This window comes from Dermatophagoides farinae, chromosome 6 (assembly GCF_024713945.1).
Source record: "Dermatophagoides farinae isolate YC_2012a chromosome 6, ASM2471394v1, whole genome shotgun sequence".
NCBI classification, from domain to species: domain Eukaryota; kingdom Metazoa; phylum Arthropoda; class Arachnida; order Sarcoptiformes; family Pyroglyphidae; genus Dermatophagoides; species Dermatophagoides farinae.
Genome location: NC_134682.1, coordinates 1,972,402 through 1,992,834, shown reverse-complemented (window position 1 = coordinate 1,992,834; position 20,433 = coordinate 1,972,402). Strand labels below are relative to the sequence as shown.

At 30.6% G+C, this 20,433-nt stretch overlaps 8 protein-coding genes across 10 annotated transcripts; 5 read left to right on the top strand and 3 right to left on the bottom strand.

Annotated features, from left to right (window-relative positions):
* The first annotated feature begins 62 nt into the window (after positions 1–62).
* Positions 63–2,743, top strand: LOC124494084 (senecionine N-oxygenase). Its single transcript, XM_047057236.2, has 6 exons — positions 63–192; positions 411–889; positions 968–1,214; positions 1,286–1,421; positions 1,486–2,112; positions 2,165–2,743. The coding sequence occupies exons 2-6, from the start codon at positions 856–858 to the stop codon at positions 2,630–2,632; spliced, it is 1,512 nt and encodes a 503-aa protein (XP_046913192.2). The 5' UTR covers positions 63–192; positions 411–855; the 3' UTR covers positions 2,633–2,743.
* ND-ASHI (NADH:ubiquinone oxidoreductase subunit ASHI) lies at positions 2,660–3,653 on the bottom strand. Its single transcript, XM_047057251.2, has 4 exons — positions 3,443–3,653; positions 3,161–3,381; positions 3,018–3,085; positions 2,660–2,939 (listed from the first exon to the last, which is right to left on the bottom strand). The coding sequence occupies exons 1-4, from the start codon at positions 3,534–3,536 to the stop codon at positions 2,783–2,785; spliced, it is 540 nt and encodes a 179-aa protein (XP_046913207.1). The 5' UTR covers positions 3,537–3,653; the 3' UTR covers positions 2,660–2,782.
* Positions 3,654–4,599: 946 nt separating this feature from the next.
* Positions 4,600–8,712, top strand: LOC124494086 (protein Wnt-4). 3 transcript variants are annotated; one of them, XR_012832292.1, is made up of 6 exons: positions 4,600–5,851; positions 6,388–6,644; positions 6,766–7,034; positions 7,189–7,457; positions 7,540–7,850; positions 8,015–8,712. XR_012832292.1 is itself a non-coding variant. In XM_047057237.2 (5 exons), exons 1-5 carry the CDS (start codon positions 5,412–5,414, stop codon positions 7,739–7,741), a joined length of 1,437 nt encoding a protein of 478 aa, XP_046913193.2. In that variant the 5' UTR covers positions 4,600–5,411; the 3' UTR covers positions 7,742–8,712. The 3 variants fall into 3 exon arrangements, 1 of the variants encoding a protein (XP_046913193.2); XR_012832291.1 differs by having other exon boundaries at positions 7,540–7,903; XM_047057237.2 differs by having other exon boundaries at positions 7,540–8,712.
* Positions 8,713–9,745: 1,033 nt separating this feature from the next.
* Positions 9,746–11,868, top strand: LOC124493635 (uncharacterized). Its single transcript, XM_047056736.2, has 2 exons — positions 9,746–10,563; positions 10,641–11,868. Exons 1-2 carry the CDS (start codon positions 10,196–10,198, stop codon positions 11,866–11,868), a joined length of 1,596 nt encoding a protein of 531 aa, XP_046912692.2. The 5' UTR covers positions 9,746–10,195.
* Positions 11,869–12,066: 198 nt separating this feature from the next.
* On the top strand, positions 12,067–15,129 carry LOC124494087 (uncharacterized). Its single transcript, XM_047057239.2, has 5 exons — positions 12,067–13,489; positions 13,657–14,306; positions 14,377–14,438; positions 14,503–14,653; positions 14,728–15,129. The coding sequence occupies exons 1-5, from the start codon at positions 13,166–13,168 to the stop codon at positions 14,918–14,920; spliced, it is 1,380 nt and encodes a 459-aa protein (XP_046913195.2). The 5' UTR covers positions 12,067–13,165; the 3' UTR covers positions 14,921–15,129.
* On the top strand, positions 12,351–13,025 carry BORCS5 (BLOC-1 related complex subunit 5). Its single transcript, XM_047057249.2, has one exon. It carries the CDS (start codon positions 12,351–12,353, stop codon positions 13,023–13,025), a length of 675 nt encoding a protein of 224 aa, XP_046913205.2.
* Positions 15,058–16,160, bottom strand: LOC124494092 (uncharacterized). The gene has a single exon (XM_047057245.2). It carries the CDS (start codon positions 16,158–16,160, stop codon positions 15,177–15,179), a length of 984 nt encoding a protein of 327 aa, XP_046913201.2. The 3' UTR covers positions 15,058–15,176.
* Positions 16,161–16,422: 262 nt separating this feature from the next.
* On the bottom strand, positions 16,423–20,112 carry Stt3B (catalytic subunit 3B of the oligosaccharyltransferase complex). Its single transcript, XM_047057233.2, has 8 exons — positions 19,629–20,112; positions 19,240–19,547; positions 18,927–19,181; positions 18,411–18,860; positions 17,909–18,338; positions 17,392–17,851; positions 17,118–17,321; positions 16,423–17,050 (listed from the first exon to the last, which is right to left on the bottom strand). The coding sequence occupies exons 1-8, from the start codon at positions 19,844–19,846 to the stop codon at positions 16,964–16,966; spliced, it is 2,412 nt and encodes an 803-aa protein (XP_046913189.2). The 5' UTR covers positions 19,847–20,112; the 3' UTR covers positions 16,423–16,963.
* Positions 20,113–20,433: the final 321 nt, after the last annotated feature.

Sequence of the window (20,433 nt, the reverse complement as noted above, 5' to 3'; positions counted from 1 at the left end):
TGGATCCATCCATGGATGTGTGTGTGTGTGTGGCATCCATCCAATCCAATGGTTTGAAAGTTCGCAATAGAAAAGCAAAAAATAACTACATTCCACAAACGATATCATAATCACGATCATAAAATGTGTACACATCATCATCATCATCATCATAATTTAAACAGAAGAGAAATTTTTTTTTATTGCCTTTACGTAAGATGCTATCATGCTATACTTAGTTTCAAATGACAAATATTTGAATCGATAATGATTATTATTAAGGTTTTTTTTTCTCTCTCTCTCTCTCTCTCTCTCTCTCTCTCTCTCTCTCTCTCTCTCTCTCTCTCTCTCTCTCTCTCTCTCTCTCTATCTCTTTATACCATTGGAATCGGCAACCACACATACACCATCATCATCATGATTTAAATCAGTGTGTTTATTTGAATTGATAACGTCAACGCCATCTCATAATCATTCGATATTTATGATTTTTTTTTTTTTCTTCTTTTTTTTATCGTTCGTTCATATGGCTTTGGCCATTCTAATTGATTTTGAATCTTGTTGTTAAATGTTGTTGTCGAATGTTGGTCCGGGCGTTAAGATGATGATCATTGATAATTTGAATCGAATTTCAACACAAATGCAACACAATTTAATGTTATTATTATTGCTGGAAATTTTTTTTTTTTCATTTTCATTGCATTCAATTACCACGCATAGAAACCTTTGTACAAACAACATTCATCGAATTTTTTTTTTATTTTTTGATTTTCGTTATAAAAATCGGAAGGTTTTTTAAGAAAATACTCAGATCATTTAAGATTATTTCGACATCCAGATCGAAGAAACGAAAACTTTATTAATTCAACAATCATAATGGTTTCCGATGAAATTAATAATAATCATATTGGTACTATTATTCGTTTGGATTTAATTTTTGGATTTATTTGATTGATTGATTGATTGATTGATTATTTGTTTTTGATAGAAATCGACGCTTCATTGAACAATAGATCGATTAACAATAATAATGGCCAACGTCAACGTGTTTGTATTGTTGGCGTTGGAGCAGCTGGACTTTGTGCATTACGACATTTAAATATGCGATCCGATTGTTTTGAATTGACTGCATTCGAACAAGATGATAATATTGGTGGTACATGGAAATTTACTGAACATGTTGGCATGACACCGGATGGGCTTCCGGTTCATAGTTCAATGTACAAGAATCTACAGTAAGTTTAATTGATTAAATGGATAAAGAATTTAAATTTTTACTCAAAAAAAAAAAATTCTCATTTATCAGCACTAATCTTCCAATGGAAATTATGGGCTTTCCTGATTTTCCACTTGAAACAAATCATTCATATGTTCATCATAGTGTCGTATTGAATTATCTACATAAATATGCTGAAACATTCAATCTTCATCGTTTTATTCATGTAAGTTTTTTGAATAGAAAAAAAATTCAATCAAATCTAATATAAAAAATCCATAACCCATTAGTTTAATCATCGTATCATGTTCATCTGTCGTGAGAATGATGAATGGTTAGTGACAGCCAAGGATATTAAGAAACGTTATGAATTTACACAAAGTTTCGATGTCATATTGATTTGTACTGGTCGTTATTCCGTACCACATTGGCCTAAATATGATACGATGAAAAAATTCAAAGGAAAACTGCTTCACAGTCATGATTATCGTCAACCAGAAGATTATATTGGCCAACGCATAGCTGTCATTGGTGGCGGTCTTTCAGGTGTAGATATCTCACAGGAATGTTCTCATCACTGTAAAGAAGTTATATTTGTTAACAATGGAAAGATGCGATTTCAGAATATGTTTCCGAATGTTCAACAAGTTGATGTGAAAGTTGAAGAATTCACCGAGAATTCTATAATTGCTCATGATAATGATGGCAATCGTATTGAATATCAAGTGGATACAATTATCATGGCCACTGGTTATGTTTATAATTTGAAATTTGTTGATCCGAATGTTGGAATCAAAGCGAATCCAGATGGTACCATAGATGGCTTATATCGTCATCTTATTAACATTGAACAACCATCAATGGCTTTATTTGCCGTTAGTAATCGTGTTTTACCATTACCATTGTATCATCAACAGGTAATATTTGTATTCGAAAAAAAATGTAGTTCATTAATCTGTTTTCATATAGCTATTGTATTTAATGAAAATATTGTTGGGTGAATACAAGCTGCCCACAAAAAAGGCAATGATACTCGACACCGAGGAAGATTATCGTCAACGTTTGGCACGTGGTTTACGACCAAAAGATCGTCACACATTAGAAGTGGAAATGATGGAAAAATATGTGGATAAATTGGCCAAAGAATCACAAACAAAACCATTGCTAAAAGTTATTATTAATTTACATCGTGATTTATATTCTGTTCGCAAGATGGACATATCTAATTACAAACGTTTTGATTATCGATTGATTTCCGATGATGAATATATTGCCATTGATAAACATACCGGTATGTTAGCATATACCAGTCGGCAAGGATTCCTTGATTGGTATTATAAACATCATCCAATCGGTTCAAAAATGAATCAAATTGAAACGGAAAAAACAACCGCTAATCAATCAAATAGTATGGTTGAAAGTAATGGACATCCTTAATTCAAAAACATTTTTAAAAATTGGCAATTATTACAATTTTGAAACATTTTTTTTTTAATTTTCACTCATTTTTACATAAAAATAAACCAAACCAAAATTTTTTACTATCAATTTTCAATAATAATTTCAATTAATTAATTAATGTATATTTTAATCGACTGGTTCAAATGTATAATGAATTCGACCATCACCAGGAAATTGTTTCGGTTTCATTGGATTACATGAATGTAGATCAAAATAGTAATCAATCCATGCAATGAAAGAAAAAATGAAAAATGGTGCAATAAAAACGGAAAACATGACCAAACTAAAATATATCAAAAAAAAAGAAAAAAAATATTTTCTTTGAAATCTTCAGTGTTTAAAATTGGCTATTGAAACTTACGGTGAAAAACGAAAAACCAAATTTGGATTTGTTTTTTCCGAAGTTAAAATATCATAATCACGATGTAACTATAAATATAAATATAATATTACAAATAAATTCATTATGATAAATATCCAAAAATTTGTGAGAATAGAACAAACCGTTTGTCCAAAATTACGTCGACGATAATAGTTATCATATTCTTCATATGGATCCATTGCATCTTGTGAAACGACAGGTAATTTTGGATAATCACCATAACCCGATCCCTCTTCATAGCAATCATAATCTTCAGGTATTAGATTATATTTACGTGCTGCTGCTTCACGTTCTTCTGGTGTTTTTGGATATGGACCAGGTTTATAATCACGTATCCAACCACCTGGAATTATTTGATTTTTAAAGAAAAATTTGACAAAATAAATCAAAAACAGTCGACTTACATGATCGAACGGCAATAAATTGTGTTTGTCGTTGTTTTATACGGAACAATTTTGCTGCATTCAAACCATAACGAATTAAATTTGATCCGGTCATTATGGCAGAGATAATTGTGAAATTTTTTTATTCTAATAAACAAAATTAAAGCCAATAATAACAAATAAATTTTTTCCACGAGACAATTGACATTGATTTTTACAATCCAATAACATTGAACCATTCATCGATACAATAACTGCTTGTTGTTAATGCCATCTTTTGTATAAAATTCAAAAGAAAAAAAATTCAAAAAAATAAAATAAAATTCGCTAAAATTGGGTGAATCATCATGGATATGAATTTGCGTGTTCATGTGGCTCATTATTTGTTATCAGAATAAACCATATCATCCAAAATTAAGCTGCTTGTCAATCGGATGATTGGACATTTGGCAAATCAATTAACCTAATCGAATGTCCATATGTTGCAATGTGTATATATTGTTATATTGGCCACTTGGATTCACTTTTTTTTAATGAAGCAGAAAACATGAATTTCAAATTCTTTGCATTGCAAAAAAAAAGAACAAAATAGAACAACAGCAGTAAAAACAAAAAAAAATTTTATTTCTAGACTATATGATGATGATGATGATGAAAAAATTTACTGTGGAAAAATACAAAAACAAAATTCATTGAATGACCAACCACCACCACCACCACCACCATAAGTTACAAATTAGGTTCTTGGGTCATAAATTTTTTGACTCGACTAAACAAAACATCTGCTTTATTGTTTATTATTATTATTATTATTATGGATGATGATGGTCATAAAAATTGTTCCCTAGTGCCCTTGTTTTTGTTTCGTTTTGTTTTGTTTTTACACTACATTTGATTGAAATTGATTTAAAAAAACAAAAAAAAAATTCGATTTCAGATTTTGTTTTATCCATGGACGATGTAATTTGTCATATCATCATCATCATCATCATTGAAATTGATATCAGTAAAATGAAAATTCTATTTTTTTTATTGGTTTGAATCTAAATTGTTGAAACACACACACACACAAAAAGATAGACATGACCATATTATTCAGGAAAAAAAAACAATTCATTTCAATATATCTGTGATTCCCAATCGTACAATCACATTTGTTGTTTCGAATAATAAAAAAAATTTTCTAGTTTCACTTTTTTGTTGTTGTTTTGTTTCTGGAACACACACATACACACGGACACAAATAAATAGAACGTGTAGACTACTATTATAGACATTCATTATTATTCTTACACAAGCTAAATTGATATAATATAAAAACGACACACACACACATATGTCTCGCGCGAATCGTTACAGCATCAATTCAACCATATAATAACTAAATGACCAATAATAATAATTCTTATTATTATTGTTATTATAGTTATAGTCTACAGATTCGTATGTGTGTGTGTTTGTGATCCAGAATGATCCAAAGAATTCCTTATGTATTGGGTGAGGAAAATTTTTTATTATTATCATCATTATTATTGTTTGAAACTGAAAACGGAATCGACGACGTCGTACTATACGATTATGTGTTGCCATAATCGTATATAAACATGACTATGAGACAATGGTACGATGTGTGTGTGTGTGTGTGTGTGTGTGTTGGAAAACTATGAAACGATAAACTGGAAACGACTAACAACAACAAAAAAAAGAATGATAGGAAAAAAAATAAGAGTTTGCCCTTCCCAAAATATAATATTTTCAAACAAAACTGACATAAGTTTGCATTGAAGTTTATGGTGTTTTTTTTTTGTTTTGTTTGGGGTAGAAAAAATACAACCATATACAGATCACAAGCATCAGAACTCACGCAATTCGACTTTTTTTCGTTCGTTTTTTTTCTTCAGAACCCAACCATTATTTGATTCGATTTTCGAACGTCATTTGAGATTTAGACACTGATCAGATTGGATGATGTTTTTGTTTTGATGATTGCATGTTGAATTTTTTTTTATGGATTATCAATGAATTTTTTAATGTGTATAAAATGATGAAATATCGATTAAAACCATTTTTAAATAGTGGATCGTCATCATCATCATTTGATCTGATGAATTTGATCAAAATGATTAAATCATTGATAATTATATTATCGATTTATTGTCCAATGATCTCATGTGGTAAATCATTCATACCGATAACAGCAACATCATCATCATCATCATCATTATCGTCATTATCATTAACAACATCCACACAGCAATCATCAGGATCAATATTTCCAACTGGATCAACATTGGAAAATTCATTATTCACAATGGATAATCAAATTTTAAATTCTAATTTAAATAATGATCATTCACATCATCAACCATCAAGCCATAATGAAGAAGATCATCATACAATAACGATGAAAAAACCTAAATATAATTGGTGGTAAGCAATAAGACATAAGACATGTATAAGATACATATAAATAACATACGTTTCCATACATTCGTTTCGAATACTGAATGAATGAATTAAATGAATGGGATCTTTGCTTCGAAAAATATTATATTTTTTTGTTTTGTTTTTGAAATAAAATTTATGATTATTGCCATAAAAAACGATAAACAATAATAATAGTGATGGTTATATAATAATTTTTAATGATAACTATAAATTATTGTTATTGTTATTCGCCATATTATAATGGTAGAATTGAAACAAAAAAAATATCATCAACATTATGATGATGACAGTTATTTATAATCATCATCATGGCCATTATGATCCAAATGGATCCATTACTGTTATTATTGGCGTGTGTGTTTGTGTGTGTTTGTGTGAGTTGATTTTGTGATTCATCCGGAATTTTTTTGGATTTCAGTTTTTTTTGTGTGTCGAGAATTCAGCTAAAAAAAATTTATCCATTTTTGAGCCATCGTACTGTGATTTTAAGTTCATTTTTTTTGTTGTTATTTTTAAAGGCGTCTAGGTACAAGAAAAAATTATGCCAAACATTATCTACATTTAAATGCAACAACATTCAAACAACGTTGTCCGCACATTGATTTTCTATCGCCATTACAACAGGAATTATGTTCATTACATCCGAATGTATTACATACTGTTAGTCGTGGTGCACGTTTCGGCATTGAAGAATGTCAATACCAATTCAAAATGAATCGCTGGAATTGTTCGGCTATGGATGCCGATTCTGTATTTGGTCCAATCATTGATATCAGTAAGTTTTTTTTGTTTTTTTGGAATATTTTTTTTTCATTTGAAATCTCTTGTGTATTATAATAATTTTTTTTACATTTTTTTCTCTCGCTTGTTTTATCATACGAATTTTGAAATGATAGATAGCCGAGAAAAAGCATTCATCCATGCAATATCAACGGCTGGTGTTGTTTATAGTGTAACACGTGCCTGTACCAAAGGTGAATTAAGCCAATGTGGTTGTGATGATAAGGTTAAAAGTCAAGATGTACAAGGCAAATGGGATTGGGGCGGTTGTTCGGATGATATCTATTATGGTGCAGAATTTACACGACGTTTTATTGATTCGATTGAAGATCCAAACACATCCGAAGGTGTTATGAATTTACATAATAATGAAGTTGGACGGCGGGTAAGTTTATCGTTTGTTTGTTGGCCTTGAATTTTGATTATAATTTTTTTTCTGATCTGTTTTACGACTGTGTATGTGTGTGTGTGTGTGTGTCATGTCATCATAAATCATAATGAATATAAAAAATCGACATTCATACAAAAAAAAAACAAAGGTTATCAAATCTAAAATGGAATTAGTATGCAAATGTCACGGGGTATCCGGTTCATGTACAGCAAAAGTTTGTTGGCGTCGTTTGAAACCATTTCGTGAAGTTGGACAGGAATTGGCACAAAAATTTGATGGTGCTACACATGTAAAAATAGTTCAAAGTAGAAAAAAACGTAGCCGTTTGAAACCGGCACAGAAAAATGTTAAAAGACCATCAAAACGTGATCTAGTTTATTTGGAAGATTCACCTGATTTCTGTTTCCATAATGCATCGTATGTATTATTTCTATTAATATTCTTTATTGTTCATTGAAATTAATTTGACCAAAACAAAACAAAAAAAAAAATATCATAGACATGGATCATTTGGAACAACGGATCGTATATGTAATGCAACCAGTTATGGTCTAGATGGATGTCGATATCTTTGCTGTGGCCGTGGTTACCGTACCATTGAACGTGATGTTGATACAAAATGTAATTGTAAATTTGTCTGGTGTTGTCAGGTTAAATGCGATCAATGTCGTACAAGAATGATTGAACATCGTTGTAATTGAATGAAAATGAAAAAAAAACATTCAGCAAATGAAATGAAAATTTTTTTTTCATCATCATCATCATCATCAAAATATTCAACACAACAAAAAAATCAACCACCTACCACATGTACTTTGTTTTTTGAATTGAATTTTAATTTAAATTTTAAATTCACACTGCAGGTATTCTCAATTATTATTTGATTTTTTTTTTATAATCCACACACACACAAACACACATGATTCATAAATTATAAAAGTAATTTTTTTTTTAAACAAATTATTCCCACACAGTAATTCGTCACGAATTTTCTCTGTTTTTGATACGGGCGGTGGTCGGTTGAATTTCGCAATTTAGAAAAGAAAAAATTCATTCTGAAAAAAAAATGGACAACCCTTGTTTTTTTTTTCGTCCAAGGTGTGGTCCCTAATATCGCACAATATTCATCATACAACCCACCAATACCAAACCGCCACAAACATTGGCTAATTTAGTGATGATTTTTTTTTCGTCCAATACAGAATCGATTCGTAATTGTAAATAGCAGATACTCATCATTCGAAATCAATTTTTTCTCTCGCTTTCTCTCTTGATTGATTAATGACACGCACACAACTATTATTCACAACAATTCTTAATGAATTGAATTATCGAAAGTTTTTTTTCTTGCCATATTAAAAATGTATAACACGCAACGATACCCCAGATCATCATCAGCATCATAATCATCTGTTTGAAATGAAAAAATTTTTTTTTTTAAATTAATTTGTCCAGAAAAAAATTCATTGTATGTTTCAATTTATCAATTTTGTGTGTGTGTATTACCTGATTAATTTCAAATTTCCATTCATGATTTTTTATTTTGTAAATATACATTTCAACCTACACACGCATTCATTATATAATATCGAGTTTTTTTTCCTCAGAATCATTATTACATAGTATCCCATATGAATAATATACCGGAATAATAATTTTTTTTTGCTTTTTATCTTATCTTGAATCAAATCAATCCATTACAAATGGTTGTCATCGAGTTTTGTCGTTGTTGTCATTGTTTGATTATCATTACGATATATATGAAAAGCATTTCCATGTTTGATTGATTTATACACAATTTCACATGAGTTGACATTTCATTTCACTTTCCACTATTACATATATTTTGTTAATGTTTGAAACGAAATACAAAAAAAAATTGAGGTCATAACGATTCCAGCAACAACGATCTTTATCCAAATTTATTATCATCATTCAATAAATAATGATCAACGATTCGATTTACTCACATTCACATTCTCATACTACATCGTAAATCATCAAATATTCATTTACCAGAGCAATTGATAAGCAAATATAAAACAAATTCCGGAAAGAATCGAACCAATTCGAAAACAAAACAGAAAAAAAAGATCAACGTTCTACATACACAGAATAATCGAGACGAAACTGGAAAAAAAATTACATTAGTCCAATGATTCTATGATCAAAACAACAAAAAAAAAAAACAACGGAGAAGAGTTAATTAATGAAGCATTCATAATTTCCACCTCCACCTCCACCGTTACTATCTATCCATAGATATATAGTCATCATCATCAACAAAATGATCATCAGAGAATGGATAAATTTAGAACTTTTTGACAATCCAACATCATAGCACCATAGTGTAACACGTCTCATGAATACAAATCATTACATATAACCAAAACACACACACACACACACACACACACACACACACCTACCAACCTATCTTTCTAGCTTTATCAACGATTATTTGACCACAAAAAAAATTGTTACAGAAAAATTTCGATTTTCGGACAATTCCTAAACATGATATATGTTTCATTGTATGCTTAATACGATTTTATCCGGTTTCAATTATGTGTGTACATGATTCTGTATGTTTGGTAAATGGTGGTGTGTAAATGAAAAAACTTTCATTCTCAAAATACATTCGAGAATGATAAATCGTTGTTTTAGATAGATACAATACAATACCAGACAACATCAACAATGATATGGATTTCGTTTTTGTTGTTGATAGAAGAAAAGTGGAATATTCCCAGTAAAGAAAAAAATTACATAAATTACGTCAGTCATTACAAAATGGTGGTATACGCACACAAATTAACTATCATATGGTCATAATAATTAATGCTTAGCTAAATTACAAATTGTTCATAAACAAAACGATTTTTTTTTCTTTCTCTGTTCTTTCGAATGTTAATGAAACACAAGCCACAATCTTGTTGTTGTTGTTGTTGTTGTTTTTCATCATAATCGACGGTAAAAATAGCCGAATTTTTTTTTTATTACATATCCAAATCCATAGTGATTAATGTGTGCTGATGGTGTATATGAACATTGCCCGAAATAAAGGAAAAAAAATTCCACAATGATTCAATGATCAAATGTATGATGATCAAATGAATGAATTGAAATTTTGAATATCATTGTTGTTGTGAATAATGTCTCGCGTTCAACCAAAATTGAATAATTTTATCAACAACAATAATAAAAAGAATCAAACATTATCATCACCAGCACCAGCACCAGCATCGACGATTGTTAATGGTCAAACGAATCGTAAAGTACAATTTGGTCCAGCTACAATTGCCTATCAGGTTAAATATTCTAAACATCCGGGTGATGAAAATAAAAATTCACAAAACAAAACGAAAAAAGAATCAATAATGTATCCAAGAAATCGAATGGATATGCTACGATGGTTGCTGCAGCAGATAACCATTAAACAATGGTTACAATTCATTACATTCATATTGCTTATGTTTCAATGTTTTTGGCAATGTTTTCGGCTATATCGAATATATAAAAAGTAAATCAAATTTTTATCATATTTAAATTTTATATTGAAATTGTCAATAAAACAAAAAAAAATCTTTATTCAAACAGAGAATATAAACAAACATCCGTTTCCTATGAGCTACCTGAACAAATTGAATTCCCCGCATTGACCATATGCATACCGATTATAATACCATTTAATAATCGATGTTTTGATGATTCAATTTCCGTTAATAATGATAATCATACTGATGATAATAATGGTGATGATGATAATCATCGTCGTAATAAGGACTGTTTACATATACCACTTATAACCATATTCAATCAATCAATGTCAACATTTGGTCATCAATGTAAGATAAAATCCAATCGATCACCATCGATGATATATTGTGCCAATATTTCACCAATAATTGAAAATTATTATCAAAATCATCGCTGTTATACATATCTAAGTGAAATAACATTATTTCGTTCGAATCAAGATCCATTTATGGTACCGATTATTGATTATAATGATTTCTATGTACAGATATTAATTCAATCAAATCCATTTGGTCATCATTTCCAATTTCAGGAAAGTAGAAGCAGTAATTCCATAATGTTATATCTACATCAAATCGATCAGATACCAATAGATTTAATGAAAGAATCACTCACCATATCTATGGGTCGTAATTATAATTTAAATTTCAATCTTCGTAAAACATTTGTAGCGAATACGGAATTTTTTGATTGTCGTAATTATAGTGGCCAATATCATTCATTAAGTGTTTCATCAAATCGATGGTCATCATCTAGAACAAAATCATTATCATCATCATCATCATTAAATCTTGGACAAATGATCTCACGACAAGAATGCTATAATCGTTGTTGTATGGATGAATGGCGTCGTTTATGTGGCCACTGTTTTCCAACATCTGTTTCATTACGTAAAGATTTAATCCATATACAGGATAGATTTTGTTCAAATGCTGTGAATGAAGAATATGATTATGGACATAATCGTTGCCATAATAATGAAAATGATATGATTGAAAAAATAGCCATCGATTGTAATGGCCAATGTCCAGAAGATTGTCGAGAAACAGATGTTGAATTGAATGTAGAAGAATCTGAATATGAAGATCGTGGTGAAACAATGATCATAATAAAACGTGCTATAAGGCCAGATAAATTATTAATTCAATTGCCATGGATTACATCGATTCAATATATTGGTTACATTGGTGGCCTTCTTACATTTCATCTAATAATCTGGTGGTTGATTTGTAAATTTTTACAATTAATCTCATTCATTTGGGAAGTGTATCAATTGAATTGTGTGTAAATTCTTTTTTTTTTTTTTTTTTTGTTCTTGAATTTGAAAAAATAAAATAAAAAAATTTTTTATAAAAATAACAATGAAAGTAATAATAATCAACCAAACATCAACGCCATCCATCGGACAGGAATGAATGAATGAATGAAATGAAATGAAATAAAGAGAAAAAAAAAGTTTCCGAGAAAATTCTTTTGTTGCTCATTCATACATGTGCTTGACCCCTCTCTCTCTCTCTCTCTTTTTCTTTCTATCTCATGTATATACGAGAAAATTTCTCGCTTTTTTACCCATTTTCACAAATACACACACAAACACTCATATTACTCAACTGTCTTTTGTTGATATTTTTTTATGCAAAACAAAAACAAACGATAACACAAAAAGAATTCTAAATCATTAATGGTCATTTATTTGGATTATTAATAAATTCTGGACATTTCTATCGACCTGCCAATAATTTGATTTTTTTTTCATTTCGATTTTTTTTAATGGGAAGTCAATTGACCAAAACTGGATCATCATCATCATCATCATCATCACATCATCATCAATTTCATCATCGACAACAACAACAATCCTCATCGAATTATCAATCTTTACGTTCGAGTCCAATTCATACTGCCCAACAACAGCAACAACAATCGTCTATAATTCGAATCGAACGACAACAACAACGATCAATTCCAAAGAATATTGTCATAGTGAATCGTGGACCAAACAAAGATACAAATAGCCAAGATATTTATTCAAAATTACCATCGGAACCATTATTAAAACCACTGATACCATTGGGACAATTATCATCAAATTTTATCGTTACTCTTGATCAACCACGATTATCAGTATTGCCATTTGTTGAGCTTGGTAAATCATTTGATCAGAATCTAAAACAAGCAGCCGAAACGGTTGCCACGGAGCAACAAAAAATTATCGATCGTATCCGTTTATTTGAACAACAATCGGTGAAATTATCACAACAATATTCTCAAGATAAACAGCGACGTTTTAATAAAGCGGTTGAAAACTTTGGAAAATTCGATGATATACGATCACTACTTGATCGTTGTGAAAACGATATTGAACAATTATTGACAACATTTGCTAAATTAAATTCGGCATTGCCCGAATCATTGTGTTTGGAAAATTTTCAACCACCTTGTTAAACATTAAAATTGTGATTGCAATTGCAAAAATTTTTTTGTGTGCATGTGAGTTAAAATAGTCAGATTGAAATTTCTTTGGCTATTCAACATCACAACCAAAATTGTTGAAACAAATCTTATTGAATCAAACAAAAAACAAAATGATTGATTATTCATCGACAGTAACAGCGGCTACATCACCATCAGCAGCCACATCAATTTCGGGGATAAATTCTTCATCATCATCCAATTCTCAATCATCGACAACGGCGTCATCAATATTTCGTCAATCATCCACTTCATTAACAGGACAATCACCAGGTTCATCCGGATCAATATCATCATCAGCCACGAATTTATTGATGCATAATGCATTCGGAAATATTGGAAGTGGTCATATTGGAGGTGGTGGTATTAGTGGGCCTCCAACGCTTGATTTGAATGAATTTCCATCATTAACCGGCCAGGCTGTATCAATCAATACTGTAGGTGAACGAAATAAAAAACTCAAATGCAAAAGTTTGCTGTCTTTTTTTGAACATTAATCATGAAAGATGACAATTTTTTTTATTCATTCAAAATTTATTTTTTTTATTTTCATTCAAAATTCAAGTCTAATTTGAATTTCATTTCTTTTTTTTCAACCAACTAGTTTTCTCAACAATCATCAGCGATTGGTCGTCCTGCATATGTTGGAATAATGAAAGATAATGTTACAAATCAATCCGGATCTAATGAATTTAATATTCAAAGTGAAGATTTTCCTGCATTACCTGGTGCTTCACCAGGTGGAACAGCAACATCAGCAGCAGCTGTTGCTGCAGCATTTAACCAATTTCAACAGCAACAACAGAATTTAGATGGTAATAATTCTGGTGGTCAGCAACAACAACAAGATCATCAACATTTACAACATCATCATCATCAGGAAAATAATCGTTCGGTTACAACACCACCAACATTGGTTGGGACAACACAACAAACAGCAGCTGCTGTAGCCGCAATGTCAGCATCATCATTAACATCATCATTATTTTCATCACTATCATCGCATCAATCAACAAATTCTGCAAATAATAATAATAATGGAGCCAAAACATCATCATCAAACAGTCAAATACCGGCCATTAATGTATCCAAAGATGGAATGGTTACCAATATACCACCAGGGATGTTAACTGATCAATATGGTATTGCAGGACTTATGGCAATGTTACATCAAGCAAATTCGAATCCAAATCTGTTTGCATTGACCATAGGTTATGATGTTACAGCTCTCAATATGAATCTCGGCACTAAAGAGTAAGCAATGATTATTTGTATATTTTTCGAAATTTTAAAATTCATCAAATTATTTTTATTCATTTCACAGCCGGTTATATCATACGTTTCCCGGTCCTTGGAATGATAAACCATTGAAACCACATGAAATTGGTAAAAATTGAAAATAAAATCTATATGTTGATAATAATAATAATTTATTGATTAATTCCGATAGATTATTCTGTACCACCGGAATATCTTATATTCAATTCAATTCGTGATAAATTGGCTCAGATTAAACTGACCAGTTATTGTGAAGATTTATTATTTTACCTATTCTATTGTTTATCTGGTGAACATATGCAAGCGGAAGTTGGTGCTGAGTTGTATGTGTGATTGAAATTTTTTTCTTTTATCATCAATTTTAAATCAAATTTTTTTTTCTTTCGAAAAATTTCAGATATTCACGTGAATGGAGGTTTCATAAAGATGAAGGCATCTGGATTACAAGAAAACAAGGTAGCCAACCATTGGAACAGAGTTCGAATTTTGAACGTGGTTCATACATCTATTTCGATTTAAATACATGGTCCAAAAATCAGAAAGAAATGCTTATTGAATATGATCGTCTTGATGGTCCTTCGAATCAATGATGAATGATTGCTATATATATACGACTACGATATAAATCTGTGTTTGGTGTATAATGAAAATTCTTACCCCCTCCATTTCATTAAATGTTCATTTAATTGTAATTGAAACTGTTTTGTAATGATAATTATAAGCAAAATTTTTTTTTCACATTTCAAAAAATTTTCTTTTTTTCAGAGAAAAAGATTAAATTTAACATTTTTCTATTTTATTTGGGTTTCTTTTAAATTTAAAATCAAAACATTTTTTTCCTGAATATTAAACAGACATTAACATTGATTCGATCACCTTGTACCATTTAGCATCCATTAATGAACGTAATGCACGTGATCGATTAGCTAAACTCCAGATAATAATATCAATCAATTGTGGTTGCGGATGATTGAAAAAAAATCGTCGTTCACCAAGACCCATAAAATATCGGCCCAATTTTTCAATACAATATCGATCGGATTGTATATCATTTGGTGGTTGTAATAGTTTCCATAGTTCATCACATTCATTCGAATCATTAGCCGAAATCATCAAGCATAAATGTTGAATAATATTCAATTCACCTTTGATTGATGGTTGATTGGATTTAAATATAGCTTCCATTTGATTATTATCATCATAAAATTTTTTGGCTATAAATTTTATAATAATCTTTCGTTTCAATCGATCACTATTATCTTGCAAAGTATTGAAACGAAAATTAATTTGTTCAAGTTTAGCATTAAGATCTTGTTGTTTCATTTGAAATTGTTTAACGATAATTGATGAACCATGCAATGATGAATGAACATGATAATTGATTAGAAATAATTCCGGTGAATCTTTAATCATAAAACTCAATACTGTCAACAATGTTGTTGGCGGATGATCCAGATCAAAATGGATGACAATATCTTCATAATTTTCGGTCAATGGTTTTAATAATTTTGATACAAATTTTTCTTGTTTAATTTGAATGTCATTAACATCGATCAATTTACGTTCCAGATCATTTAATCGACATAATAATAACATTTGTCTTGAAAGTAAATCTTCCAATGCCATACGTGCATCATGATCTTTTTCCAGATCTAAATCGGTAGGAATTGGTAACGGTCCGGATGGTAAATCAATCGATGACGACGATAACTGTTGTTGATCGTTTTCCATTATACCCGAATAATATGGTTTCATTGAATACATTGATGTTTGTATCACATTCGAATCGAAATGATGTATTGATTTATATACGGGTGTTATAGCATACATGACCGATTATGGTAATTGATAATGATGATATTGTAATCAATTTTTTTCTTAAAGATAAAAGCTATTTGTAATGAGTAAAAATATTAACACGTGTAAGTTGTTCGTTCTGTGCTTATGTAAACACATCGATGATGAGGATCAATTGATGAAAGTTTTCCACGCTGTTCATCAGACGGCGACACATGATCCAAAAATGATCGTTCATATAGAATGTATAGATTTAAATCATTATCAATATTGATACAAATTAAATTATGAAAAATTTCAGCGCGTATCAAATTTTTTTTTTAAATTTAGATGAACTTATAAAGATGAACGCACTAGCAAAAACAAAGACAATTTAAACAGAAATAAAAAAAAATTCATTAAAAAATCGATTCTTGGTTCAAGTAATATTCTGGATCATTTCTTTTTCTTTTTGTTTTGTACACACACAAACCATATTCAGGAAAATTATTATTGCAACAAAAAGCTACTCATTCGGATCGGACAAGATGATGGTAATCGTTCGAAAAATGAGCATATATAATTGAAATGATGATGATGGCAAGAATGACGAATCGATCAACAACAATACACCAAAAGGACGATTTTGAATATTTTTTTTGAGAAAATCTGGGCATTTGTTTGATGGAGATGAAGATGGTTTTTTTGTTGTTTTCTATAAATCAATATTAACATTATCTTTTATAGGCACATGTTTCAATAGATGTTTTGAAGAAAATGAGCAGCATTGAAAAATAATGATTGTTCCGATATTTTTACTAATTCTCATGGCGTTTGTTTTTGGTCAGTCCATTCATTTATTGAGATTTGGAAAATAATGACATTCGTTTGCCACGATTAACTTGTGGTTTCGTTTTAATCGTACCCTTCTTTCTTCTTGAATTCTATATATGAACACAATAATATCCTTGTTTATTAATCCACTGGGATAGTCAATGAATTAATTCTTACCTTTTTCGTTACAAATCCAGATGGTTTAATTTTCCGTTGTGAATATGGTAATTTTTGTCGATTTGATGGTTTTTTCACTCGATAAATCCGTACTAGCCAATGTTCAGTAGTATATGCCTCTTCAAGATGTTCAAGTTTAATGTTTTTATTACCAATTTCAGTCTGTCTGGTTCGATCATATCCATGTGGTGTACGGAAATCAGTCTATTATATGATAAAAAAAAATTTGATAGTCATTCAATCAATTACCGATTAATGAAAATGATTATCATACCTGTAGCTCACCAAAACGATAATAACTTAATTTATACATTAAACAATTGAGCAATGTTGGCGAACCACCGGCATCGACACGAAATTCCCCACGATCAGTGAAATAATCACTTTCACGTATATCATTTGGATGTTCACCTTCGGCGATACGAACCATCCATAAAAATTTATTAATATCATCACCCGAATAGCCGATTACACCACCGAATATTACCAGAACATAATCAACATCCAAAGCTTTCATTATTTCATATGCAGCACTTTCATTCGATGACATCGCTTTTCCAACCAATGCAATATGACTATTATTCCAGGTATTATTATCGACCAATGTTGTACGATTAGCCATACCGGCAATCTGATAACCATAATCCCACCAAGACATAACACGTGCATCATCATCAGTATTCTGTGATAGCCAATAATATGCTTCACGAAAATCATCCAATATAACACGAGATCTGAATTAAATAATTTGATTAATCAATATGAAAATCGATATTATACAGAACACATACCCATCGCCACCATAGCTGGCTAGAACAATACTAGGACTAGAATAGGCATTACTAGTAACCCAAGTACAATGAACAACAAATAACATTAATAACATAATCAATAGAACCGATGCAATTGTTCGTAGATTAGCACTTAATGAATCGGTTTCTTTTGGTTCGGAACGTATTTTACGAATTTTGCCAGCTTTATCATAAAGATTTTTCTGACCATTTTTCTGATCATCATCAATTTGTTGTTTTGATTTGGACGATGTTGATGATGATCCACTATTTGTCGATGATGGTTTTTCTTTATCTTTATCCATCAGACAACCAGAAAAACATTCAGAAAATGCAATGGCGCTAAGAACACATACAACAGGTGTGAATGTAAGCATCAAACGTACCATAACGCCAGCAAAATAAGAAGCAGTGATCGCATATAAGGTAACTGTTTGTTTTTTTGTGGATATAAAGTTTAGGATAAGCTTAGATGGAAAAAAAATATTGGAAAAAAACTTACTGAATACACGTTCATCATTAACTTCACGAATACAGTACCAAAGACCGGCCGGAAATGCTGTAACAAGTACATGTAGATCGAAAAAAAATGAAAACCAAGTAGTTGGTTGATGTTCCGAAACGGATGCAATAATTGGTATATGAATCTTTGCATAACCAGTATCCCATAGTGAATAGAAACGTCCACTCCAAGGAGCAATATAACCGGCATATGTGAGAGCAACAACGCTTAAGAATACAAGACCAGCGAAACCAATGATAGCGGTAATGAAAAATGTTTTCAATTGTGATTTCGATACAAATCCTTGAAGATATTTAAGAAAAGCATATGCTTGCAGCAAAGCAAATACACCGGCCGATGCCATATGTTCGCTAGTACGGACAGGTTGAAAACCAACAAACGGAATTTGCATTGAAAATAATAAACCCAATATGAAAAATACGCTGTAACCTGAATAATTTTTGAAAAAAATGTAAATATTTAGTTTTCGAGTATATTTATCAATAGACTACATACCAACATAGATACGATTGGAATATCGACCCATTAATAGGAGAAAAAACACGTGTAATGGAATCAAATTGATAATGAATACATATCCACCCCATGCGGAAACCATATATAAATATGATAATGCAGTTAATGTTGCCCAGAATACCGAGCCAGTTTTAACCGTTTTTACCCATAGATAATATGTGAACATTAATGCAAATATAGCTATGCCTTCATTATCATAACTACCGGCAACCGAACGTGAAATGTAACCGGGAACTATTGACAAAATTGATTAGTGAGAAAAAATTCTTGTAAAAAAAAATAAATAACAAACCAATGGCAATAAAACATGCTGCAAATAGACCGGCCGATTCATTCCAAAGTTCTTTTGTAAGTAAATAGGTTGCAATAGCTGTTAAACCAGAAAAAACCGGTGCAAGAAATACACAAATATCGCGAATATGAATGGGAATGTGTAATGTATCCAATACATAATGTATAAGACCGGATGTCAACATTAGACCAGGATAGACTGTACCACCGACAATACGACCCAATGGATACCAAGCTCGTTCATCGAACCAATTTAGGAAATTATAGAATCCATGCTTCACCATATAATGTGTAGCACGATAATTGAACCTTTTTTTTCATGGAAATGATGTAAAGATAAAGTGATGACATTATTATCAAACAAACATTAAGAATGTAACAATTACATACCATGGATCGAATTCATGAATGATACTTTCGAAACGTATCACAGCGAATAAACGTGAACAAAAACCGGCTAACCATGCAAGGCCCAATACCGTTACTTGTAATAATAATAAACGACTTTTTGTACCATTTGGTTTGCCGGCATGTTGTTGTTCATTCGAAATCATCTCTTTCGATATTGTTGATGATTTCGATGAACTGGCTTTACTATCATTTACCATCAAGAATCGATGTTAATGGATATTTTTTTAAAGAAATAAAATTATAAATGAAGAATTTGATAAAATGTCAGGCGAACAATTCACTAGCAGATTCAGGCGTGTTTTGTTTAATTGAAGATAGATATGGATTGTTGTTTATTTGGTTGTTATGAATAAAAATTTATATCGATCACTATCCAACAACAGAATCTAATTGCATGAACCAACTCATCAATCAATCACATAACACATCACACACATACACAGAGACCAAACTCATTGAAAGTGAAAAAAAAACAGGCCGCACACACACACGCACAAAAGGATGACGTCTGCATTAGAAAAAATTGGTAAAATTTTAAAAAACCACATTTTGACATTATCTCCATCTTTTGGTGATCCGGATAAGTAATTTCGAATTTGATAATTTTGGAATTATAGCTACAAATTCATTAATTTTTAATCAGTTAATATGCCCGAGATGGCAGCACTAGATTAATCTTTTAATTTTCAAAAAAAAAAAAAAATTTTTACCGTTGTATTGATCAATGATAATTTCAACATTTTTTTAAAATTAATTTTCGTAGTATTTCCATATATCAATCAAA